Source organism: Lissotriton vulgaris, chromosome 4_1, assembly GCF_964263255.1.
Source record: "Lissotriton vulgaris chromosome 4_1, aLisVul1.2, whole genome shotgun sequence".
NCBI lineage: Eukaryota > Metazoa > Chordata > Amphibia > Caudata > Salamandridae > Lissotriton > Lissotriton vulgaris.
Window position 1 is genome coordinate 672,986,097 of NC_141691.1, and position 23,262 is coordinate 673,009,358.

The 23,262-nt window shown below is 42.2% G+C and overlaps 1 protein-coding gene across 2 annotated transcripts in view; it reads left to right on the plus strand.

Annotated features, from left to right (window-relative positions):
- PPP4R1 (protein phosphatase 4 regulatory subunit 1) overlaps positions 1 to 23,262 on the plus strand; it is a 604,307-nt gene that overhangs the window by 392,198 nt on the left and 188,847 nt on the right. For both annotated transcript variants that reach the window (XM_086964940.1, XM_086964941.1), the window contains exons 11-12: positions 5,343 to 6,127; positions 20,963 to 21,138. In XM_086964940.1, the coding sequence (XP_086821066.1) occupies positions 5,343 to 6,127; positions 20,963 to 21,138 (961 nt within the window). The remainder of the gene's footprint in view (positions 1 to 5,342; positions 6,128 to 20,962; positions 21,139 to 23,262) is intronic.

Genomic DNA, 23,262 nt, shown 5'->3' on the forward strand with positions numbered 1-23,262 from the left:
GCACGTCATCACGACAGGCGCCATCTTGGGGGTAATTTTATCTGCACGTGTGTGCTTTACACATAATTAGCAGGCAGACATCCCACCAGCATTTATTTGTTTTCACTGCGCATTTGCATAGAGTTGAACAGGAAAACAGTGGTGATGCGCAAACCTAAATTTGTAAGTTTCACAATGTTTGATTTCTGAGTTTACCAACGTGGATGTGCACAACTTTTCTGCATATAAAACAGATCTGTTTTCTTGTGTATTCTTTTCACCGACTGTGATGCTCACAATGTTTTAACTTGTGTACAAATAGTTTGTATTTTCATTTCAACTATATTTAACAACGTTGTTTCAATTTTAAAGTTGAATATTGTGACGTACAAGCATGACTACTGCATATGGAAATCCACCTCCTGCATTTTTCAGCCATCTAAATCAACTTAGCATGAAGTGGGAAAAATGGCTTAGGCATTTTTAAAAATATGTTGGCCCTTAATGGTACTGCATTTCCACCGGAAAGCAAAAAAAGCTTTGCTCTTAAATGTTATGGACATGGATGCTGAAGATATTTTTGAGCACCCACCAGCAATGGCACCACCACCACCACCACCACCACCACAAGGAGTGGAATCTTGTGATTACGATTGTTTTTCGGAAACATTATATAGACTTAAAAAAGGTTTATACTGGTTATCAACTGTTGGATGAATCTGTGGATTCCTATGTATCTTTTCTACAAATTCTTGCTGCTGATTGTGTGCTTGGTTTATCCAAAAAGGGGTTACGTCCTTTATGGGGGCAGGGTGGGACGTGGAGTAATTGTGACAAAAAAGGTTACCCTGCCACCAGTTTGATAGGCTGTTATGTATTCCTACAGACTACATAGCAATGCATTTAGTCATTGTACAATGCTTTACATTTAGCATTTAATCATGTCAGTTTTATGCACTCATTTAATTTTTTGAAAAACATAAGGCATTCAAAGATACACCTCAACATTTAAATAGAATAGCTGTGACATATAAAGTATACAAATCAATGTGACTGTACAAATAATTGTGAACAACATATAACTAAATCAAACAAAAAAGATAGTGCGCCAAAAAAGAATACACCAGTACATTTCAACATATTTAGTTATACAAAAACGCTCTCTGTAAACCACCTTGTACTTGGCTAAAACAATAATTGTAATAGAGAAAACTTCCAGGGGTGAATATCTAGGTTTCTGTGGGGGTTTATAAATTGCCTAGACCCTCTCCAGAACTATGGATTGATTCATACACCCTTCTGGATTTAAAGGAAAAGCGGACACGTTTCCAATCCCATAGCAATTTTAGGGTTTTTCATCAGGGCTGATAAGTACAAGGTGTAATCTGGGATTAATGGAGCTTGCATTCCCTCTGCACGAGCGTACAAAATGGCATTTTGAATTTGTTTATAGACTTTTATTTACACCAAGATTTTACTGCATTCACTCGGTGTCCTTTCTAAAATAGTTTCCGAATTATGTTGGTCATCAGCGAATCTGGTTTGTAGTCCAATTCAAGGGTTTATTATTTGTGTAAACCATCGTCGTGGTTTCAGGTTAAACTGCTGTTTGCATAACATTCAGCGCTGGAGTGAGGAACTCAGTGTTTGGGTTAGATTGAATGAGGTTGATTTGCTACCAATTTCTAAAGAAATGAAGGAAAACCAGAGCAACATTAAATCTCTCGGCGTTGTTTAACTTCTTTTCTTATCAGGCAGTAGCTATATTTGCAGATGTTGACTGTGCGTTTGGAGCACAGGTTGACAAATGCATTAGGGATCAGTTAATTATATTGTGCTCAAATAAGAAAATTCTACAACAAATTTTATGTCGGCGCAGTCTGACACTACAGAAGTAATTGACATCCAGCAATTCTTCTAAAACTACTAATGTTGATAGTACGTCTTTGTAGGTGGCTACTTGACAATGAAGAATGTAAACAAGTCAATGGTTTATAAAGGCAGATGTAGAAAAACACGTACGCTCTATAGTTTGTATGAACACTAGAGTACAGTGCAACCTCTGTGGATAAGAAATGTATTCTGCCTAATTTGAAGCCTGTCCAGCTAAATGAAGAGACTGATTTAAGTGTGGGAAAGTTGAGATTTTGGTGTGATGTGTCAGAGTGTTTCCAAGAGCGTTTCAAATGTGCAAGAGGATTGTATGGAGGATGTTGGTGCTGTGTTAGCGAACATAGTGCCATGTTATTTCTGATGATGCTGTGAAAGAAGATGGTAATGGTATAAATGTAGAGCCATGTTCCAGGGATTTGTAGTAGTGAGGTTAAGAAAGTTCACAAGGTTGTCAGCAATAAGGTAACGAGTGACGAAGTGGACACAGAACCATATGCACCACCTATGTGTGAAATTAATAATGCTGGCAGGATAAGAACGGTAATGGCTGATTCTGGACCCCCCCCCCCCCCCATATACCATAATTTCCAATTCATTTCTTAATAAGAATTGGCAAAATAAAAGTTTAGAACACATGAATGTAGAGTGTTTGGATTTGGTGGAAAACAGATTAACATGATTGGCTATTTTATGAATGAAATAAGTTTCAAACAATACACCACTATTGACAAAGTGCATGCAACAGTTGACGGACTGCAAGTATTGTTTTAGAGACATCAAGGGTAGTTTGATATTACACTTAATCCCAATGCTAAACTGCAGGTATGTTTGTCAGAGGAAATGATGAGAGTACAACGTGTATTGAATGGGGAAAACAGCTTGGAAAGTATTCTAGAAAAGCATTAGTATATTTAGAAAAGAACTCGGAAAAGTGAAAAATTGTTCTTATTGTATGCATTTGAAAAAAGATGCTGTTCCTACAAAACACAAATTGTGACATGTACCATAATCGGATCACAATAAATTATCTCAAATGTGAAGGAAAATGTGTGTCCTTTTGTTTTGGTTAAAAAAAATGGTGAACTTAGACTATGCGTTGACTTTAGATCATTTAATAAGCACATTTTGGTTAATTGGCATCTTATGCCCAAGGTACAGGAGTTGTTTGCTAAATTAGAAGTAGCAAAGTACTTCACAATTGATCTGAAAGCGGGCTATCATCAAGTCGAATTGACTTGTGAGTCTAGACCTATTACTACATTTATTACATCTGATGGGGCGTTCAGATACATCAGACTGTCATTTGGACTCGCATCTGCCGCATCGATTTTCCAGAAATGTATATTTTGTCTATTTAGGGATATTGATGATGCAGTGGTGTTTCAGGCAGATATTTTGGTGTATTCTGAAAAGTCCCATCAACGTTTTAATATTTTGAGCAAAGTGTTAAACACAGAGGGAAATGTTTTTTGTTCAGGAAGTAAAATATTTGGGGCACACAATTACCAAAGGTGGTAGTTATCCCAGGAAGGATTTATTAGAAATGATTAGAAACACCTAGATTCCTGTTGACCAAGAACTCCGTCATTTTTGTGTTTATTCAAATACTATTCTAGGTTTGTACAAAGATTTGCTGATAAAGTGTATTATTTGTGGTCATTACTAAAAAAAAAAACACAATTTGAGTGGGGTTTAAGACATACCTCCGCTTTCAGTAGTTTTAAAGAGGCAATTATTCAGTCCAAACCATTGTCCCCGTTTGCATACAATGCAATGTTGTGAATGTGATTACTGTGGATGGCAGTGCCAACGGTCTGGGTGCTCTTTTGAGTCAATTCAAAGATGGTGTTGAACGCTCCATTGCTTTTGCTTTCAGAACATTGTCAGTTGCTGAATCTAGATATTCCACTAGAGAACAAGAGAAATTAGGGTGAACCTGATTAGCAGAACATTTTAAAATGATAATGCGGGGCTAGGCTTTTCACCTAAAAATTGATCATAAACCTTTGATTTCTTGACTTTTTTAAAGCATGGAATGAGCAAAGCATCGTCTAGGTTGATGAGGTTACTGGTCAAATTGGGTGGGTAAACGTTTACACTTATATATTTACCAGGAGCGCAAAATGTGAGAGCTGATTTTTAGCCTAAGTTGTCAAGTGAAGTTCAAGCTTCCAGTGATGAACAGTCACAGGAAGAATGTGTAATGGCTACTTTTGAAGATGTTGTGTTGACAGTAGGGCAAAATTATCAAAAAAAGAATGGTTGACTGCAGTTTCTATGGATGACACTTTGAAAGAACTTAGAGAATATTCTGAAGGCATAGCCTTTGGAGAGGTAATTATTCAAACAACTTTTTTTTTGTAAAGTCAGGGATGAGCTGTTCTTGGAAAATGTGATTGTTAAATGCGGATGTTTTGTTCCACCTGCAGGAGTTAGAAACAAACTTGTTTCTATAGCGCACTTGAGTAAAATGGGCAAAACAGTCCCATTAAACAAAGTTAAGGAATTGTTCTGATGGCCTTACATGCATGGTGATATTGAGTTTATATAAAATTGTCCAATATGTTTAAATTCTTACAAAGTGTTGAAAACACAGCAATCTGCGCATATACAGACTTTCTTTTCCAGAGAAACCTTGGTCAAAGTTAGCTATTGATTTGTTGGGGCTTTATCAACGTATTGAGTCTAGAACAACTTTCGTTTTGTTCATGGAGAAAACTGTCTCTCTGGTCTGTCTTAGTTTGTCACATTACCTTACAGCACATTTGGATGAAGATCCTTGCAAGTGACTGTCCATCTTTGTACACAATGTTGTTTGGAGTTCACATTTCTCTGCCTGTTTTCCTGCAAGTGTAGATTTTCATGTCCGTCTGTACTAAGAAATGAGGACTACAAAGCCCACTATAGAATTTAAATCTATTCCATCTTCCAGACGTTCACTCTTTTGATAGTAGATTATTCGTTTTCATCTATTGCTGCATTTTCTTTTTTCCTCTATACTTTAATATGTTATGCTCTGTTAAATGACAACTGCTACTTGTTTCTTCGTGAACTTGTTTTTTTAATTCTTCTGTGCCCCTTTCTCCTGGATTTTCCCATCTTGTCTTGTATTCTTTTTGTCTTTATAAATATTTTATGTACCATTTCATTAATATTTGCACAGTAGTGTGGTTAAAAATGCTATTAAAGCACCATAAGATAATATTCATAGTAACCAAACACGAAGAACAGGGTTGGGCCTCTTGGGTGTCATTTTGTAATTCAGAAAAAACTTTATTTTACCCAGTGGAATAAACATGCCCGCTTCTGCCTTTCTAATGAATTAAATATTTATTTTAATAATTAGGTAATGAAGTTCCAAAGTAGCAATCAGATTATCATGTCTGTACTGTCATTAAATAGTTTTAACTTGATAACCGTTTTGTTTTCACATATATTAATTACGGTTTCATTTTCTTCTCACTCAACAGTGATGTTTCAGCAGACCACTGTGATGTTGTACTAGAAGATCACAGCTACTTTGCAAGGGTGCAAAATAGTTATGTTATAGAGGAGCTTGAAAGAAATGTAACATCGGAGCATTCAGATGAAGTTCTTGTGGAGGATGCCGTGGATCTCTTGGATGATCTGGCGCAATATGCTGGAGAGGTGGCACTGGAGGATGATCATGATGTAATTGATGTAGATAGTGATGAAGTCCTACTGGAGTATTCCTCAAATGACATAGCTGAATATGCAGCCGAGGTCATTGTTGAAGATGCTTGTGAGGACATTACATGTGCTGAGAGTACTGTGGAAGTGCCTTCCAATGATTTTAATGTTAATTTCACTGTCCAGTTGGCAGATACTTCACAAGATCCCTTAACATCAAGTCAAACAGCAAGTGAAACTAAAGATGACATTATTATATCATCACATTGCTCTTCTGTGTTTTCTACAGAAACTTTTGAAAGTTGTAATCAAAGCTCCAGTTCTTGTAAGCTATCCCTCTTGTCCGGGTCAAAGAACCACTCTGTTTCAGAGCAGGAATTGTTCAATTCTTTCCATTTCTGGAGGACTCCTATTCCCGAAATAGATCTTGATCAAGAACTCCTTCAAGCTCAGACCTCAAAGACAAAGGCCAAGTTGGAATGTCATGAAAATACACCTGAGGTTTCTGTATCCAATACTCCAAACAGAAGTATGGCTACTAGGAAAGAGTTGGAAGAAATGATTGAAAATCTGGAACCTCATGTCGATGACCCAGACGTTAAAGGTACAAGCATTAAAGAAAAGAAGATTCTCAGCTAATTAACTGGTCTCCATTCTGGAATAGTAAATAATTCTTGTGCATGGATGACTTAGAAAAAAGGGAAAGTGCTTTCATAAAATGAACTGTTTCTCATGAATTGCTTTTCATGTATGTACAAATAGTTTTTTTATCTTAAGTCCCAGCCAAATTTTAACTATAATTTTACTTTTTTTTTTTTTTTTTTTTTACTGTTTTTCTAACTATTAATATCGACCAAAGCTTTGCTTCTAGCGAGCCAAGTTAGTGTAAACACAGGCACTTATTCTTGAAATAGGCATCTGCAGCTTTGTTTATATAATCTGTTATTTTTGCAGTAATGCGCAGACTTCTTCAAATGTATTAGGTAAGTCATTTACATTCTCAAGGATTGAACATTTCCCCCACCCGCCCAGACTCTCAATAGTATGCCCCCAGGGTGAGCAGACTGTCCCAAAAGTGGAGGCTCATCTATACCAGGTTGGGCCACAGCATTTGTGCGTCACTGTGATTTCCCAATAGCCATCCCAATGGTCCAGCATCCATGTCTCCAACATATCTGCAGCTTGTCTTGCATCTCTTTCTAATGAAACTTGTAGCCTTTGTTGGTTACTTATAGGTGTCTCAGCAGATTGGTTAAGAAGCCAGTCCAATCAGAATTTCCACAGTTGTGCGAATGTGGCTCTTTTGCTTTATGGCTAGATGCCACTAATTTGTTGAGGTAATTTGTACATTGATCCAGTTGTATTGTTTTAATTGATACTCCTGACCTGTGATTCCTCGTTTGTCTAAAACAAGCATTGTAACAACTGTCCTGGTTATTTTATCTTGTTTCTTAGGTGTATGTCCTAGTTAACAGTTGTGGTGGACTTGTAATCCTCTTTTCCCAGTGAGCTTCACTGCTAGTCAACCACCATTGACCAAAATAGTTTGACTATTACACTTGAGCCCCCGTTGAAGTGTAGAAGTTGGTATGGCAGAAACTGAAAAAATAAATATATTTTATGCAGCATGGGTGGCTGAAGATATACATGCATTCTCTTGATATCAAGTGTCCGCCTGAAACATTACAACTTGTATTTCTTCAATGAGGTTTTAAATTGTGGGATGTGGTGTCACTCCTCCTTAGTCCACCAATGCTCATGGGCACAAGCTGCACCCTAGAATCTTTTTTTTGTTTTACTCACCAGGGAGTTCGGTGACTGGCGCAATCCTGGCTGCTTTTGCAAGCCTGATTGCTCCACTCTTTGAGACTGATGACTCCGATAACCATCACAGCCTGGTTGGCACCTTTCCCGTGGTTACACTGCTCGATCTCCACCGACAGTGACTACTTCCCCTTGACTTCCAAGCACCTTAGTCGCTTTAATTATTTCGGTGGAATCCACTTCCATCTTCACTTTGCTTACCCAGGAGAATGTATAGAGCAAGGGGGTGATGGAACACACACCCTTCCAGTTTTATCCAAGGTGAAATATAATATACCCATTGACAGACCATTATATAGTTTTCAACCTTTCTCTCTCCTGTGACCGCAAGATCTCCTGTGGTTTCTGCCTCAACTTCTGGTGTAAGAAGACCTTAAGGTCCGAAAGGGAATGGCGTTGGATGTGTCTCAAAATACAGCACCATTCTTTTTCCATACTCCAACATTTTCGGCAAACAAGACCCTCTGTGCTTCGAGGGGGAAGAGGCACGTCAACCATTGTCCAACTTCGAAACCTTGTCGTCCAGTGCTTCTAAGGAAGAACAACAAGGCTGGGTATCCTTGGCACTTAAACAGACAGGGCCCGAATCGGGAAGACACCAAGAGATGAGTATTTCTCCCGAGTAGCAACGCCAAGTGATAAAAGCCCGCTCCTTTAAGTGGCCCCATGCTGTGGCAGTGCACTGCTCCCTCAGGAATCTGACGTAAAGCACCAGCGTGGCAGAAAGAAACTCCCAGCCCCCTACTGCCCTCTTGCTCAGGTCTGCAGCGAGCAAAGACTTTGGAGCCAAGCAAGTTCCCATTGAAGAGCAGAAGGACATTGAGCCACAACAGTCATTGATTTTTCCCCCCTCCCTACACCCCATCTTGATCCAAAGGCACCAAACGTTCGACTTCAGAGTTGAAATCGACCCAAGTTCTCTACAGAGACATCTTAGGCCCCCTTCCTGGTAAGACTGTGCGGGGGATCTCCACGCCAGGCATAAATAACTCTTAATTTACCCAGATAATGGAAAGAATTCTGCTAATCTGTATCCATCCCCCCCCCCCCAACCCATGACAGCCATCAGTCACTCTGCTGCAGGTTCCGAGGAGCTGAGGCTGTACTTCGAGAAGGAGCTCGCCTTCGATGCACCAAAAGATTCGGTGCCCAAGATGTACAGAGAGATTCAAGCCCTCCACCCCTACCTCCCACATCCAGGCAATTACCACCATCACTACGCCCATTCTCCTTTCACCCTCCACCAGTAACAGAATTTCCAGATAGGTTATTGCAGTCATCCTCCGACCCATGCAGCCCTTACGAAGAGGTAGACCCTTACAACCAGCTATTGGGGCAAGGATTAGAGACGATCCCTCTGACAATTCTAATGTTGACCCTATGGACAACACAGATCTGGAGACACACCTAGCTAAACGTTTCTCGATGGATGAAACCACTGCGTATAAAACAGTCATTCAGAGGCTGGCCAGGCAAGATAAAGTCAACATGCATATCTTACAGGAGGAGGATAAGTGTTAGTTGAGAACCACTCCAAGACAGAACATACTGTTCAGTTCCTCAGAATTTCAAAGACCCTGTCAAGGCAAAGGTAGTCATGCAACAATTCAAGAAGTTCAAAGTTACTCCGAGCAATCCATTTTTACATCCATGGACGGGTGCCACAAACTCCCTAATGGTGCATACAACAAGAAATCATGCCTCAGTTCAAGCCATCGGCTGTCCCTTCCTCCGCTGAACAAGGATAATAAGCGGTACACCGCTGCGGACTAGCACGTGGTGGTTGGAGCACCAACTTGGTTGGATTGTTTCTTGTCAACACCAGTCTGATTCCACTGGGAGGAGATGGTGGCGTTGGGACTTTACACTCTGCTCTGTACACCGCCTTCCGCAGTGTTAACACTCGTATCCCGTTCTACTGCTATGAATGGCTACATGTCTGGGTACAAGCCAGCAGTCCTACAACACCAACCCAACATCCTATTCAATGGAGGACATTTCTGGGGGCCCCAAGTGGGTGAAATGTTGGAAAAGATTTTTATAAAAAGGGCACAGTTTGCAAAGTCATTTGGTGCACTGCAGTCTTTCACTTCGAGGAGCCCCTTTCGTGGGTGTGACCAAGACTGCACCCACTGGACAGGCGCAAACATACTAGTACCAATAGTAGGCCGAGAATACACAAAGGATTGGATTGGGGTCGAGGTAATAATAGCTAGGGCAGGACTAAAGGCAGCTCGGACAAGGTGCTTCAGCTTTCAAACCTTGGCCCGCAACACCTGCTTGGGGTCGCCTAAAGGATATCCACCATCACTGGGAGGAACTCGACCTCAGACCAATGGGTTTTGGCAGTAGTTCAGCAGGGCTACTGCCTGGACTTTCATTTCACTCCCAAACTTACCATAGCGTTGCCACTTTCTCTGCCAAGGCCACCTCACTCTCCTTGAAGAAGAGGATCAAGCGTTTCTCTTGATAGGCACATTTCAGCTCATGCCCCCACACCAAAAGGGCAAAAGAGTCTGGTTGCTGTGCTTCCTCACACCCGAGAAAGACTATTCCCTTTGGTCCTTTTTGCATCTGAGACTGCTAAGCAGTTCATCCTTTCATATGACAAGCCTGCAGAATATCGTTCCAATCCTTTGCAAAGGGCATTAGACCTGAACAACTCCTCATTCCAAATCCTCACTAACCCTGCCCATCACCAGTGCCTTTGGTTAGTGGTATGTGGACAGCAATGCCAGTAAAAAGCGCTCGAACAGCTGTAAACCTACCTCATAGCTTAATGTGCACCATAAACGCAAAGAAGTCCAAACACCAACCACAGCCTATCCAGCCCTTCCTGGGCTCAATGTTAAAAGCTGCCACAGGGAAAGCTCATCCTATCCAGCAGAGGGTGATAGCATTTCAGCAGCTGCTGTCTTTTTCAGTTCTCATCCCCCATCGGTAAGAGCTGTCATGAAGCTCTTGAGTATGATGGCATCCTATATATTTGTGCTGCAAGCCAGATTACACATGTGCTTACTCATGCAGTGTCTTGCTAGGCATTGGTCACAAATGGAGGGTCTTTAGAAAGATCTAGTGTTGATGAGATCTGGCAAGCAGCACTGTCAGCAAGGGTGGGTTATCAACTGCTTGTTGCTCCGAAGGTCTTTCTTGGATCCACTTCCACATACCAACAGATTTCGAAGCATCAGCTACCTAGAACTGCTTGCCTTTCGCCTTGCCCTCAAATCCTTTTACAAACTTGTTCATGGTAAAATGGTCCTTGTAACGGCAGGCAACATGACTGCCTTGTATTGCATACAGAAGCAGAGGTAGGGGAATGGAGGACGTCTTAGTTCTCCCAGCTGCCTGCATTAGCCCTGGAGACCCGGCACTTGGCAGTCCACAACAAGGTCCACCTTTTACCAGAACTCCTGCCAGGGTGGACAATTATTTGCATACCTGTTAATCTGAAAGAAACACGTTAGATTCCTTACCACTCCCACCTAGCCTTCGACGTCAGGGCCCGGCAGTCGGGGCACGACTTGTCGTCGTGGTCGGCCCCTAAACAGTAGAGACACCGCAGGTTGGGGTCGGTAACCGACATCAGTCGGTGGCAGACGTCACACGGCTTGAAACCGGGCATCCCTACCTGCACCAGGAGTCGATTCGAAAAAGGTACACCAAAAAAGTCCAAAGGTTAGTCAAAAAATGACTAAGGGTACGCTCTTCCGGGCACGGAAAAAAGAACTAACGTTCGCGCGCTAGTGCGGCGTCTAAGTACTTTGACGTCATCCTGGCGATCACGACGGACGCGGAGCCGCGGACTACGCCTACCGACACGCTGATAAAAACTTTCAGGATCCAGTCTGACGCCTGGAGGTTATTCTAAGGTAAGGAATCGAACTAACTAATGTTTCTTACAGATATATCATTACCGAAGGTAAGTAACTTGTGCAGTAGGACACATCAACAAGGGATAAGTGGAAACTCAACTCTCAAGTCCTGAACAGGTGCTTCCAACAGTGTGGAACTCCAGCCATTGACCTCGCCACCCTGGAAAACGCACAATTTGAAGCTTCAGATCCAGGTAACAACAGTTCATGGCAATGCACTATGCAGGAACTAGTCAGGGATGTTTGCTTTCAGGAAACTTGTCAACAGGCTATGGTTGGCCAAACCGTTTTATCTTCATCATTTGCCCTCTAGTCACGACTTGGGAGGAATCTGCTTTACAGTTAATGCAGAGCATGTATATCCACAGCCCCAAATGCTAAGAACGAAAAATGTTGCTTAGTCTGGAAGCATCTGTTCGTAGTATGTAGTGCTGCAGGATCTACAAGTGGATCCCCACCGAAACGAGAAGAACGGTCACCCAGGCCCTCGTCACCAGCAGGCTGGACTACGGAAATGCCCTCTACGCAGGAACTTGGGCCGTACTCCTGAGACGGCTTCAACACATCCAGAACTCCCCTGCACGTCGGATCCTCAACATCCCCCGCCGCAGCCACATCACACCCCACCTGAGACCTGCACTGGCTCTCCGTCAACAAGAGGATAACTTTCAAGTTCCTCATCCACGCACACAAAGCACTCCACAACACCGGACCAGCATACCTCAACAGACTACTCCGCTTCTGCACCCCCACCCGCCAGCCTCGCCCGCGCCGCAGTCCCCCATCCAAAGAACAACTGTCGGCAGTAGATCCTTCTCCCACCTCGCCTCCAAGACCTGGAACACCCTGCCCACCCACCTACGGCAGACCCAAGACCTGCTGTCCTTCAGAAGACAACTCAAGACCTGGCTCTTCGAGCAGTAGCAGCACCCCCCCTACCCCAGGGCCTTTATAAGTGGCATGATTGATTGATTGGTTGATGTATTCATGTGTCTACCCTTCAACCCTTAAGCTGAAAATGATGTTGCATGTTTTACTTTTTTCACATTTTACTTCTTTAACAACTTACGATGTACTCAGCACATCACTGAAGTCTTACTCTAGATCCACTTTCACCTCTCACCCGCTGAGCATAAAAAAATCCAGCTCATAATCAGTACCTCTGTTGTTGTAATATCAGAGCCCAGCACCAGTTGACAGGACTACAGAGAGCATGTGAATCTACTATGTATGACCAGATGCTTACATGGTTAGGAACACAATGTTCGAAGCATGTGTGCTGTAGACACACATGCTTTGCATACTCCTGCCATCTAGTGTTGGGTCCGGATGTTTGCAAGTTGTTTTTTCTTTGAAGAAGCCTTTCGAGTCACAAGGTAGGGTGACTCCTCCTTTCGGTGATAGTACGCATGGGCATCGACTCCATTGTTAGATTGTTTTTTCTGCCATCGTGTTCGGACGTGTATTGCTGCGCTCCGGTTCAAAACTGTTCTTCGGTTCCCCTCGGTGTGCAATCCACTCTAACCTTGACGATATTGTTTTGTACGCATTTCCTACTTCTCCGCCATTGCTTCGGTCAATGAATCCTTGATTTTCGATCGAAAAGTTCATGGGCGGCCTTCAGGCCTGACCACGTCGGTCTGGTCTTCTGACGATGGAACGGACTCAGTTTAAATTCTGCCCTAGGTGCCACGCTAAGAACCTTTGCACCGATTCACATAAAGTGTGTAACTTGTGTTTGTCCCTGTAGCACAAAGAAGACTACTGCAACACTTGTAAAGCGTTTCGATCCAAAAAGACACTTCAGTCTCGATGGGCTCGACGTTGTGAAATGCAACAGCAGAATATTCAACACACTCCAGATATCTTCGGTGAAGAATCTGAGCATGAGGATGTCTAAGCAGCAGAACAAGAGGCCATCTCGATTCCAGAGTCCGATTCGGAACTTGAGATAGACTTGAAGTCTGAAGAGGTGCCTCTGGGACAGGGTGCCATGAGTACCCATGACCCCTTGCCCCTTAAGCCTATACCCAAAATTCATAAGGTTTCAGCACCACCTCTGCCTTCTGGCCAAGGTCGGCACCGAGACGATGTTTCTGACGCCCCACCTTCTGGCTCGGTACCCAAACAGATAGTCAAGCCTGCCGGCTCGGGACTGAGTCAACCCTAATCTTCTTCGGATACAAAACCTTCCAGTTCGAATCCCAAATCCGGTTCGGAGCCGAAATCCTCCATTCCTAAAGGAAAGCTTGTTTCGGAACCAAAATCATCCCCTCCTAAAAGAAAGTCCATCCTGTCGAAGAATCGTTCAGTGCCGAAATCAAAAGACATCAGTTCTGAGCCTTCTAACTCTAATTTGGACATTGTTCATCCCAAGCAGGCTCCCAAACAAAAGAACATTTATATCCATCCGGACATATTCATGCTACATCAACAGTTAAATGCAAGCTTCCTTCTGAGGACTTTTAAGATTCCTTTAAAGAAGAAGAAGGATGTGGCTACCAGCCCTGTTTAGCCTGCTCCACCATCACCTCCTTTTCCACCGTCTTCTCCACATTTAGATTCTTTACACATTTCGTCTCTGGGGTCTCCACTTTCAAAACCTGAAGAGGGAGATCTTGATGAGGAATATATTAATTTGCCTTTAAACTCATGGAAGGATTTCACCTTTGACCCTTCATTAAACAATGACCCAGACATTTATCCTGTAAAGCCCTCCCCACCTGATAATAATGAGGCTTACCAGGAACTCACTGCTAGAGCAGCAGAGTATCATGGAGTGGAGTTACATAAAGAGTTGTTAGAAGAGGACTTTTTATCTTAGACACTATGTGCTACACACTCCCTATGCTTAAAGGCATGATGAGGCATGCAAATGATATTTTCAAAGACCCAGTGCGAGCATGCATTCTGACTCCTATAGTCGATAAAAAATACAAACCTTTACCTTGCAAAAGAGCTAATTCACAAACTTTTGGTGATGCTTCTCTCCCAGATAAAAAAAATGTAGGCTCATAGATGCTTCAGGCTAACTGGTAGCCGCTCAAGCTGCTAATCACTGGTGCATCGCAAATAAACAAGAGCTGCTAGCTAGGTATGACAGAGCACACTGGGATGAGATGGAGCAACTGCTCCAATATCTCCCAGAAGAACACAAAAACAAAGCAAAAGAGTTAGTTCAAGAGGGTAAACCTATTTCTCACTCTTCTATTAGATGCGCCCTAGATGCTGCTGGCACTGCTGTTAGGGAGATAAATACCAGCATTCTCCTCAGAAAGCATACTTAACTTAGGAGTTCAGGTTTTAAACCGGAGGTACAACAATCTATTTTAAACACCCCTTTTAACAAGGAACACATGTTTGGATCTGCAGTCGACCAATCCCTAGAAAAAATGAAAAAGATACCAAAGTGGCAAAGTCCATGGGAGCGCTTCAGTCCCCATGAGGTAAAGGCTCCTTTTGTCGCTCTTTTTACAGAGGAGGGTCCAAAGTTACATTGTCGCTTCCACTTACAAAAGCCATATCCAATCCTCTCCCTGTAGAGATTTTTATAGAGGAAATATTTCCATTGGGTAGGTGTAGAGGCGTTTGAACACGCAACACTCCTTCCCCTAACAAACAGTGACTTGCCCCTACTTTTCCCCGATCACTTAACACCTGTCGGGTGAAGACTTCAACAGTTTCTCCCCATTTGGCAATCCATAATAACCGACAAATGGGTGATCGACATTATCCGTCATGATTATTGCCTGGAGCTTACCACCAATACTCCAAACATTCCACCTCGCACCTACAAACTGTCGTCCGAACACTTACAGTTACTCATTCAAAAGGTGCTATCCCTTTTACAGAAAGGAGCCATAGAAGCAGTACTGTTCACTACCAAGGTTCAGGGGTTTGTTCTCTGTTTCCAAATTCCCAAAAAGGACGGATCCTTAAGACTCATTCTAGATCTGAGTGTTAAACCAGTACATACTCTAAGAACATGTTCATATGGTAACACTTCAACAGGTGCTTCCAGTTTTAGAGCAAGGCCATTTTAAGTCCACACTGGACTTAAAAGACGCATACTTTGACATTCCCAAACATCCAGCTCATTGAAAATTCCTCCGATTAGTGATAGCAGGCAAACCCAGTTAAAAGTACTTCCATTCAGAGTAACTACTGCCCTAAGAGTGTTCACCAAATGTCTAGCAGTAGTGGCAGCTCATCTCAGAAGGCAACAGATCCACTCCTTCCTGTACCTAGATGACTGGCTCATCAAAGCCAGCACACAACAAAGTGTCTACAACACACTCAGGTCACGCCAGACTTAGACCACCAATTGGGCTTCATGGTAAACACATCGAAGTCTCACCGGCAGCCGTCACAGACAGTCTTATCTGGGAGCCACTCTTGACAATCAAAAAGCTCTAGCCTCTCACAATACAGCCAGAATTTACAATATTCAGGCTCTGTTACTTCAGTTTCAGGTCAACCAAAAATTACCAGCCAGAAACTTCATGCAATTGCTAGGGATGATAGCGTCATGCATATCAACAGTGCCTCATGTAAAACTACACATGCGTCCCGTACAAGAATGCCTGGAACGTCAGTGGAAGCAATCACAGGGTCAATTGACAGATCTAGTGTTGGTAGACAGCCACACCCATCGCTCTCTGCGATGGTGGAATCCACAAAATGTATCAAAAGGGCGGCCCTTCATTGACCCTATTCCTCAGATTGTGCTAACAGCAGATGCATCTCTATCAAGTTGGGGTGCCCGTCTCCAAGATTAGGCAATCCAGGGTCTCTGGGACACCAAGCATAACATCTACACATCCACTTTCTAGAGCTTCTAGCAGTACTTCTAGCTCTCAAAGCTTTTCAATCTCGCCTCATAAGCAAAGTTGTCTTGGTCACACTCCAACTGTCACGTCTCTCTCCGACCATTTGGACTTGGGCCGTCCATCACAGAGATCATAGTCTGTCAGAACACCGCCCAGGGGCGAACAATCAGATTGCCGACCTCCTCAGCAGAATGAGGCAGCAAATACACAAGCAGAAACTTCATCCCCAAGTTCTCGTTCCATATTTGGGAGAATGCGGTTTTCCACAAATAGATCTGTTCTCCACATGGGACAACGCAAAACGCCCAAACTTCGCCTCCAAGTTCCCACACCCTTTCTCCAAGGGTAATGTCCAATGGATGAATTGGTCAAGGATATTTGCCTACGCCTTTCCTCCTCTCTCACTCCTTCCATTTCTGGTTCGAAAGCTCAGGCAAAAGGAGAAGTGTGGCTCACTCGTTAGAAGCGGCAGACCCTGAAGCAGAAGTCGGCCCGGGACCAGGGTTCAATTCCCGACGCGGCAGGGTCTTGGGTCAATGTCCGCGGACTCTATAATTCTCGCCTAGGTGCCTACGCTAACCATGGGTCCCACTCTGCAACTCTGGGCAATAGCTTGCTTAATCTCCACAACTGCCCCAGCAGCGCCGGGGATTCCTGGCTTCACCTTGGGGGTGCCCTCTCACAGGGAAAGCCGGGACGGGTTCCCCAGCGGTATACAGCGCCAGGACGCCACGTAACGAGGTAACAGTGCGCTTTACAAGTATACATACATTACATTACATTACATTACATCTCTCCCGGATTCTAGTAGCCCCCACATGGGCTCGTTAGCCTTGGTTCACCACACTGTTCGAACTATCAGTTGTTCCACATCAAAAGCTGCATCACAACTCCAGCCTTCTCACACACAGCCATGGAGAAATCTGGCACCTAAACCCAAAGGAGCTCAATTTAGCGATTTGGCTCCTGAAATCATAGAGTTTGGATATTTAAGTCTGCCACCAGACACTATGCATATCTTAAGAGAAGCAAAAAAGCCTACCACCGGAGCTTGTTATGCAGCAAAGTGGAAGAGGGTTGTTATCTATTGTGATGATAACAAAATTAATCCTTTAGATGCATCCGTTCAAAACATTGTTACCTTCTGCATCTACAATGATCTGGGCTAGCTTACACATCTATAAGCTTGCACCTTGCAACAGTCCCTGCTTATTTGCAAAACAGACAGCATTTATCCTGGTTCAAAGATCCTGTGATTAAAGCCTTTATGGAAGGCTTAAAGAGTCATTCCACCCAGAATACCTCCGGCATCTTAACATTGTACTTGTGGAATCTTGACATTGTACTTACAAGACTCATGAGTCCACCCTTTGAGCCTTACACAAATGTTCTTTGCAGTTCCTTTCATGGAAGGTTGCCTTCCTCATTGCAATCACGTCATTAAGGAGATTTGGTGACCTACAGGCACTAACTTTAGAAGACCCCTTCTCTCAGCTTCATAAAGATAGGGTAGTTCTTCGCACTAATCCTAAATTTCTCCCTAAAGTAATTCCTGCTTTTCACATTTATCAATAGGTTGAGTTACCTGTGATCTTCCCACAACCAGATTCTGTAGCACACTTGATGTCAGAAGAGTGTTATTGTATTATATTGCTAGAACAAAACATTTTCGTAAAAAAAAAAAAAACTTTTTGTTGCATTTGCTCCACCTCACAAAGGCAATGCTATCTCTAAAATCTGGCATTTCCAGATGGATTGTTAAATGCATTCAAACCTGCTATGCAAAAGCAAAAAAAGTTATACCCCCTAGAGCGCATTCCACGAGCAAAACAAGGGCATCTATGGCTTTTTTAAGGTAACATTTCTATTGCTGATCTCTCTAAAACAGCAATATGGTCTACACCACACACATTTAGTAAACACTATTGTGTGGATGTGTTAGCACGCCAACAAGCCAATGTAGGACCAGCATTGCTAAAGATACTTTTTAAGACCACTGCAACATCTACTGGTTAAACACTGCTTTGGGAGAACACTGCTATATAGTCTATGCAAAGCAAGTGTATCTGCAGCACACATGCCTCGAATGGATTATGTTACTTACCCAGTGAGCATCTGTTATTGGCATGTAGAGCTGTAGATTCGCATGCGCCATCCCACCTCCCCGTACACCTGTAGTTATTGCAGTGTTCTTTATTTACATTGCATATACATGGACATCTCTTTACTACACTCACTTCATTCTCACCCTTTTGCGGGAAAACAATCTAACAATGGAGTTGATGCCCATGGCCACTATCACTGGAAGGAGGAGTCCCCTTACGTCGTGACTCGAAAGACTTCTTCAAAGAAAAACAACTTGCAAACATCCAAACCCAACACTAGATGGCAGGAGTATGCAAAGCATGTGAATCTACAGCTCTACATGCCAAGAACAGATGCTTACTGGGTAAGTAACATAATCCATATGTGTGTGTGTGTGTGTGTGTGAATTCTCTTTCCTGGATATAGTGTCTTGGTAGTCAGAAATAATGGGATTAAAATACCAATTACCCTTTGTTGTCACTTTGCAGGAGCTAATCATGCATTTTTTTCTGCCCACCATCAATGTATGTGGTATTTCTATAGCACAAACCTAGCCAGGGAGTCCTGAACAGGATCCCAGACTAGCACAGGCTTCTCTAACAAGTGGCTTGTGAGCTGGTGCTCGCTTGCCAGCACCTCGAAGTAGCTATCCTATATTCAGTCCACCCCACTAAGTTAGAAGCTTTCGCTTGGCTGAATTCAGACATGTATAATAACACTGAGAGTGTGTTTTTTTTAAAGAATTCATAAGCTAACATTTAGAGAAAATGGCTCAATTTCCAAAATATATTTATAGCTGTGATAAATCTTGTGGCATTGGGCATAAATATAACTGCTACAGTAAGCTAGCTGCGAATGGCATTGTTATCTATTACCCATGTAGCGGCATTTAAGATTGACAAAACCCTGCTATTAATCTTGCATATGATGTAATCTTGTCTGGTGTTGTCACTATTACAACACTAATATGATTAGTGGCTCTCGGTGATTTTCATTGAATAAAAGTAGCTCTTGTTATAGAAAAGGCTTGAGACCCCTGGACTAGCATAAAGTCAGCGAGTGATAAGTGAGGTAGCTGGTTTGTTGACACATTGTGATGTTCTGTAAAAAGGGGCATCTTAAAAGCATGTTTCTTTTTGTATCTGGCCAATGGAGTTTGCTTTTTCAATTATAGAGTGATACATATATCGAGGCGATGTGTCCACTGTACTTCAATGGTGTCTTGAGTCAGCTGATGGTGTGTTATTAAGATGCTGTCTGTCGCAGGTTGGATTGGTGTAAGTTCAATGAGGACTTTTTCTTGAAGGAAGAAGTAGTATATGAGAGAGTCTGAACTGTCTCCCAGCAAAGATTACATCTCAGAAGAAACATGGGGACCCACATTTGCTTACTTATTCTTTAAGCCACGGTATTTCACTAGTTTCTCACTTGCCTTCAAGGAGGAATAGTTGGCTCTTGGGAATATTTGTGCAAAGTACATGTTTTGGGACATTGTATCATATTGTGTTTCTTTTAGTGGTCTGGTTAGGTCAGAACTCTTTCACTGCAACGTAAAGTGACTGTAAGAGAAAATAGCTCATCTGGCAGTGTGTTCTCTGGTTAGTAGAGAACACTTATTTGGAGAAGTACTGCCAACAAGCCTCCAACATTTGCTATAGAAAAAATCAAATCCTCTTTGTCTGTGCAATGTGAGTATTTTTCCTCCAAGCCAACTTTTGAAGCCCTGGAGTGAAGTAATTCAAACCTATGAAATGTAGAACTAAAATGTCTTCTTTATTAGTGTTTTAATGTTGGCACTTTAGTTAGATGTGGCAGTGCTTTACATTGGCCAAAATATTTTAAACTTAAAAAGTACCAGTGCCGTGGTTTGACTGTGCTGGAGTACAAAGACACCCCATTAAACCTGGGAATGGATAGGGGCATGCCTTCGCTGTTGCACATACTTGGCATCTATGATCTTGGTTCTCAATTGATTAAGATTACTGTAGACGTGACTGACTTTAGAACAGCCTCCATTAAAATATTGTTGCAGTCATGGCTTGGATTTGCATCTTTTTATGCAAATTACTGGAAACCCAAGGACCTATTCATTAACATTACTGATTATTTTATCATGATGTTGAAGTTGTGCAATTTTCAGAACCGCATTGATTTTCGATTGATTCTTCAAAGAACGAATGAGACAGAAATACGTTTTGAAAATTGTTTAAGTATGAATATGTCAATCGTTATTGACTGCTTCAATTTGAGAGCACCTCCAGGGAAATATCCAACTAAGAGTGTCAGAATATGTAGATTCAGTATGTATATTTGGTTGAAAGGAATAGTCTGGTAAACTATGTTCATGACGAAAAAAAGCTCACCATGGATTCACAACGTGGCCGTTAAAATGACCGCGTTGTGATTCCGCATACTATTACTCCGCAAGTCAGAATAACGACTTGGGGAGTGGGGAGATGTTGGATTTAAAATCCAACACCTTGCCTAGTGTCAGCACAAACTGGAGTTGGAATAGTAAATTATACTGTTCCAACATCCAGTGCCCCCTCCGTAATGGTATGCGGAATCACAACGCAGTCATTGTAACAACCGCGTTGATTCAATGCTTGAAAAAAGTCTGCGGGATAAAGAGATATATTCATAGTCTAAATGTACAAAATGCAGCACATTTATAATGGAAACTATTAAATAATGTAGGAGGTGGGCAGCGGACAGGGTGGGGGTGCTCAAACTGTAGAATTATGTTAAAATGCATACTAATAGGTAAATTCCACTGCTGTACACTCATATTGACATTATTGCATGTTGCTTCATATTTTGATGCAGCACAAGTGGATGTATTGTCAGCTGCACTCAGGGCCACCAGTCTTGAATCTCAGGAAGAACTGTCTTCAAATGTAAACAAAGAAATCAACAGCCACAATAACTTGATCCGACAAGACCGACTGACCTGTAAACGGATTCAGGATAATGCTGTGCCTTTGATAAGCGATGCAATTGAGGTAATTCCTTTGATGTGCCTTTGGGTTAATTTATAGATAATTAACAACAGTCAAATTGATGCATTCCTTAAATAGTTTTGTAGGCTTTAGCAACTATCTTTTGAGAACATTTTGTGCCCCATGCAAGTTAAAATTCTGAGCTGAAGATAGTCACCCATTATAAGGAACAGACATCAAGTGGCGGATACGGCGTGCTGCAAGCAGGCTTCAAGAAATTTGAGGACATAATTTTTCAATACAATGCTGAAAGCTTCAAGCACTCCCCTTCTCACTTTTCCTTTTCTGGTAATACGTATTTGTAACAGAACTACGTGGTCCACATCTGCAATAACTCATATTCTGCACTAAGGAGTCATGGAGGAGATCACTACCCTTGTCTGCATCCTAAGGCTGTGCCCATCCTTCACTTTTCAGAACTCCTTACTACTGCCTCTCATAGGAGTGTGATGATCGATTTAATGAGCTATCTCGGTGAGCAGAGACAGGCGCTAATGTTGTATACCAGGGCACATAGCCCATTGCTGTTCCAATATATTGATAGAGAAGATAGCATGTTAAAATTAGGCATTCTTGATTGCTTTCATGGCCTGTAACACCTGTTAATTGCCTACTATCAGTCATAAACCAGCAACAGATAGGAAGAATATTGACACGTACCTTTGCTATCTCCTTTGCTCAATGGTATATCCTTCCCATTTCTTCCTGTCCCCAAATTTTCCTTACCCATAGTGCAAATTCCTCACTTCTCTGAAAGTATGTTCCACAGTGGCTCCTCCATTCTGGTGGATGTACATCACTACTTCCCATGCAAGTACATCAAGGGTCACTACTTTGGGAATACCACTGCTTTTTAGGTAAATTAATTAATTATATAAATAGATGGCTAGAAACACACTGGAGGTCAGTCATCCTTGCAGAGCTGTGGCCTGACAGTGGGCTTCCAAATCCTACTAGTCTTATCTCTCGGAGCAAAGAAGGGGACACTGTGTTGAATGAAAGTATTTATATAGACAATCAATTGCTGCTGAAAATGCATTGTTGACGGCAGAGAACATGACCTGTTTGAACCCAGCTGGGTTTTGTTCAAATCACTTCCAGTTCAGAGTGCATATAAATAAAGACAAACATAAATGATGAACTAAGCTAAGCATCTTGTGATTAAAAAAAAAAAAGTGCAAAATGAAATAGGAAGCCAACATGTTATTTGACTTTTACAGTTAATCTCTAATAAAAAAGGCATGATCACAGGAACCCTGATGTTGCTGTGATCCAGCCATCAGAATGCATAAAAGTTTTATTAATCTTCCTTTTTTGTTTTTACAGTGTCCTGTGTCAATACGTAAAATAGTGGCAAAATCCCTTTCAGAGGGTCACGGGGCAAGCCTGCTCTCCTGGGCCGAACTGTGTGGGTCAAAGCATTTTAGTGCTGATGTCCTGTAGCCCAACATACAATGGATCCTGAGCAACTGGGCCAAGTACCTCTTCAGCACTTGACTCTCAGTGGTAGTGTGGGTGGAGCAGCCAAGGCTTCTCTGGGAGGAGCAGGGTGGTAGACGCAGGGTGGTGAGCATGGCTCACCACTAAATATAGGTTCAGCAGCAGCATTAACACCTTCAGCGCGGCACGAATTCTCGCGCTGTGCTGACGGTTCTAAGAAACGGGCGTGGCCGTGACGGAACGGTTCCGTCATAAGCACAGCCCAACCGGCGCTCCTGACTGAACCGTTCCGTCACAAGCATCGAACGGGTTAAATAATTGTGCAGTCATTTTCTGTTTCATCAATTTATGCACTTTATTTTGCTTATAGACCATAAAAGCGATGAATCAAGATACATAACAAATATATTGCATCAAATCAGATTTACAAACATTAAATTAAAACAAATTTAAACATGCACAATAATAATTTAAAACTATAAAATCTCATGGTTCAGTATTCTAAAACACAAAATCTGATGTTTTCCAGTATTGTATCTTTTATAGATTCACACATCGTCATGCTGGGCTTTCCACAGTAACAAAATAGTGAAATAAAAGCGAAAAGGACAATCTCCCTTGAGAATCAATAGTATTTATTACCCAGTTATCCTAATTAAAGAACATCCAAACTCCAGCCCAGTGCAT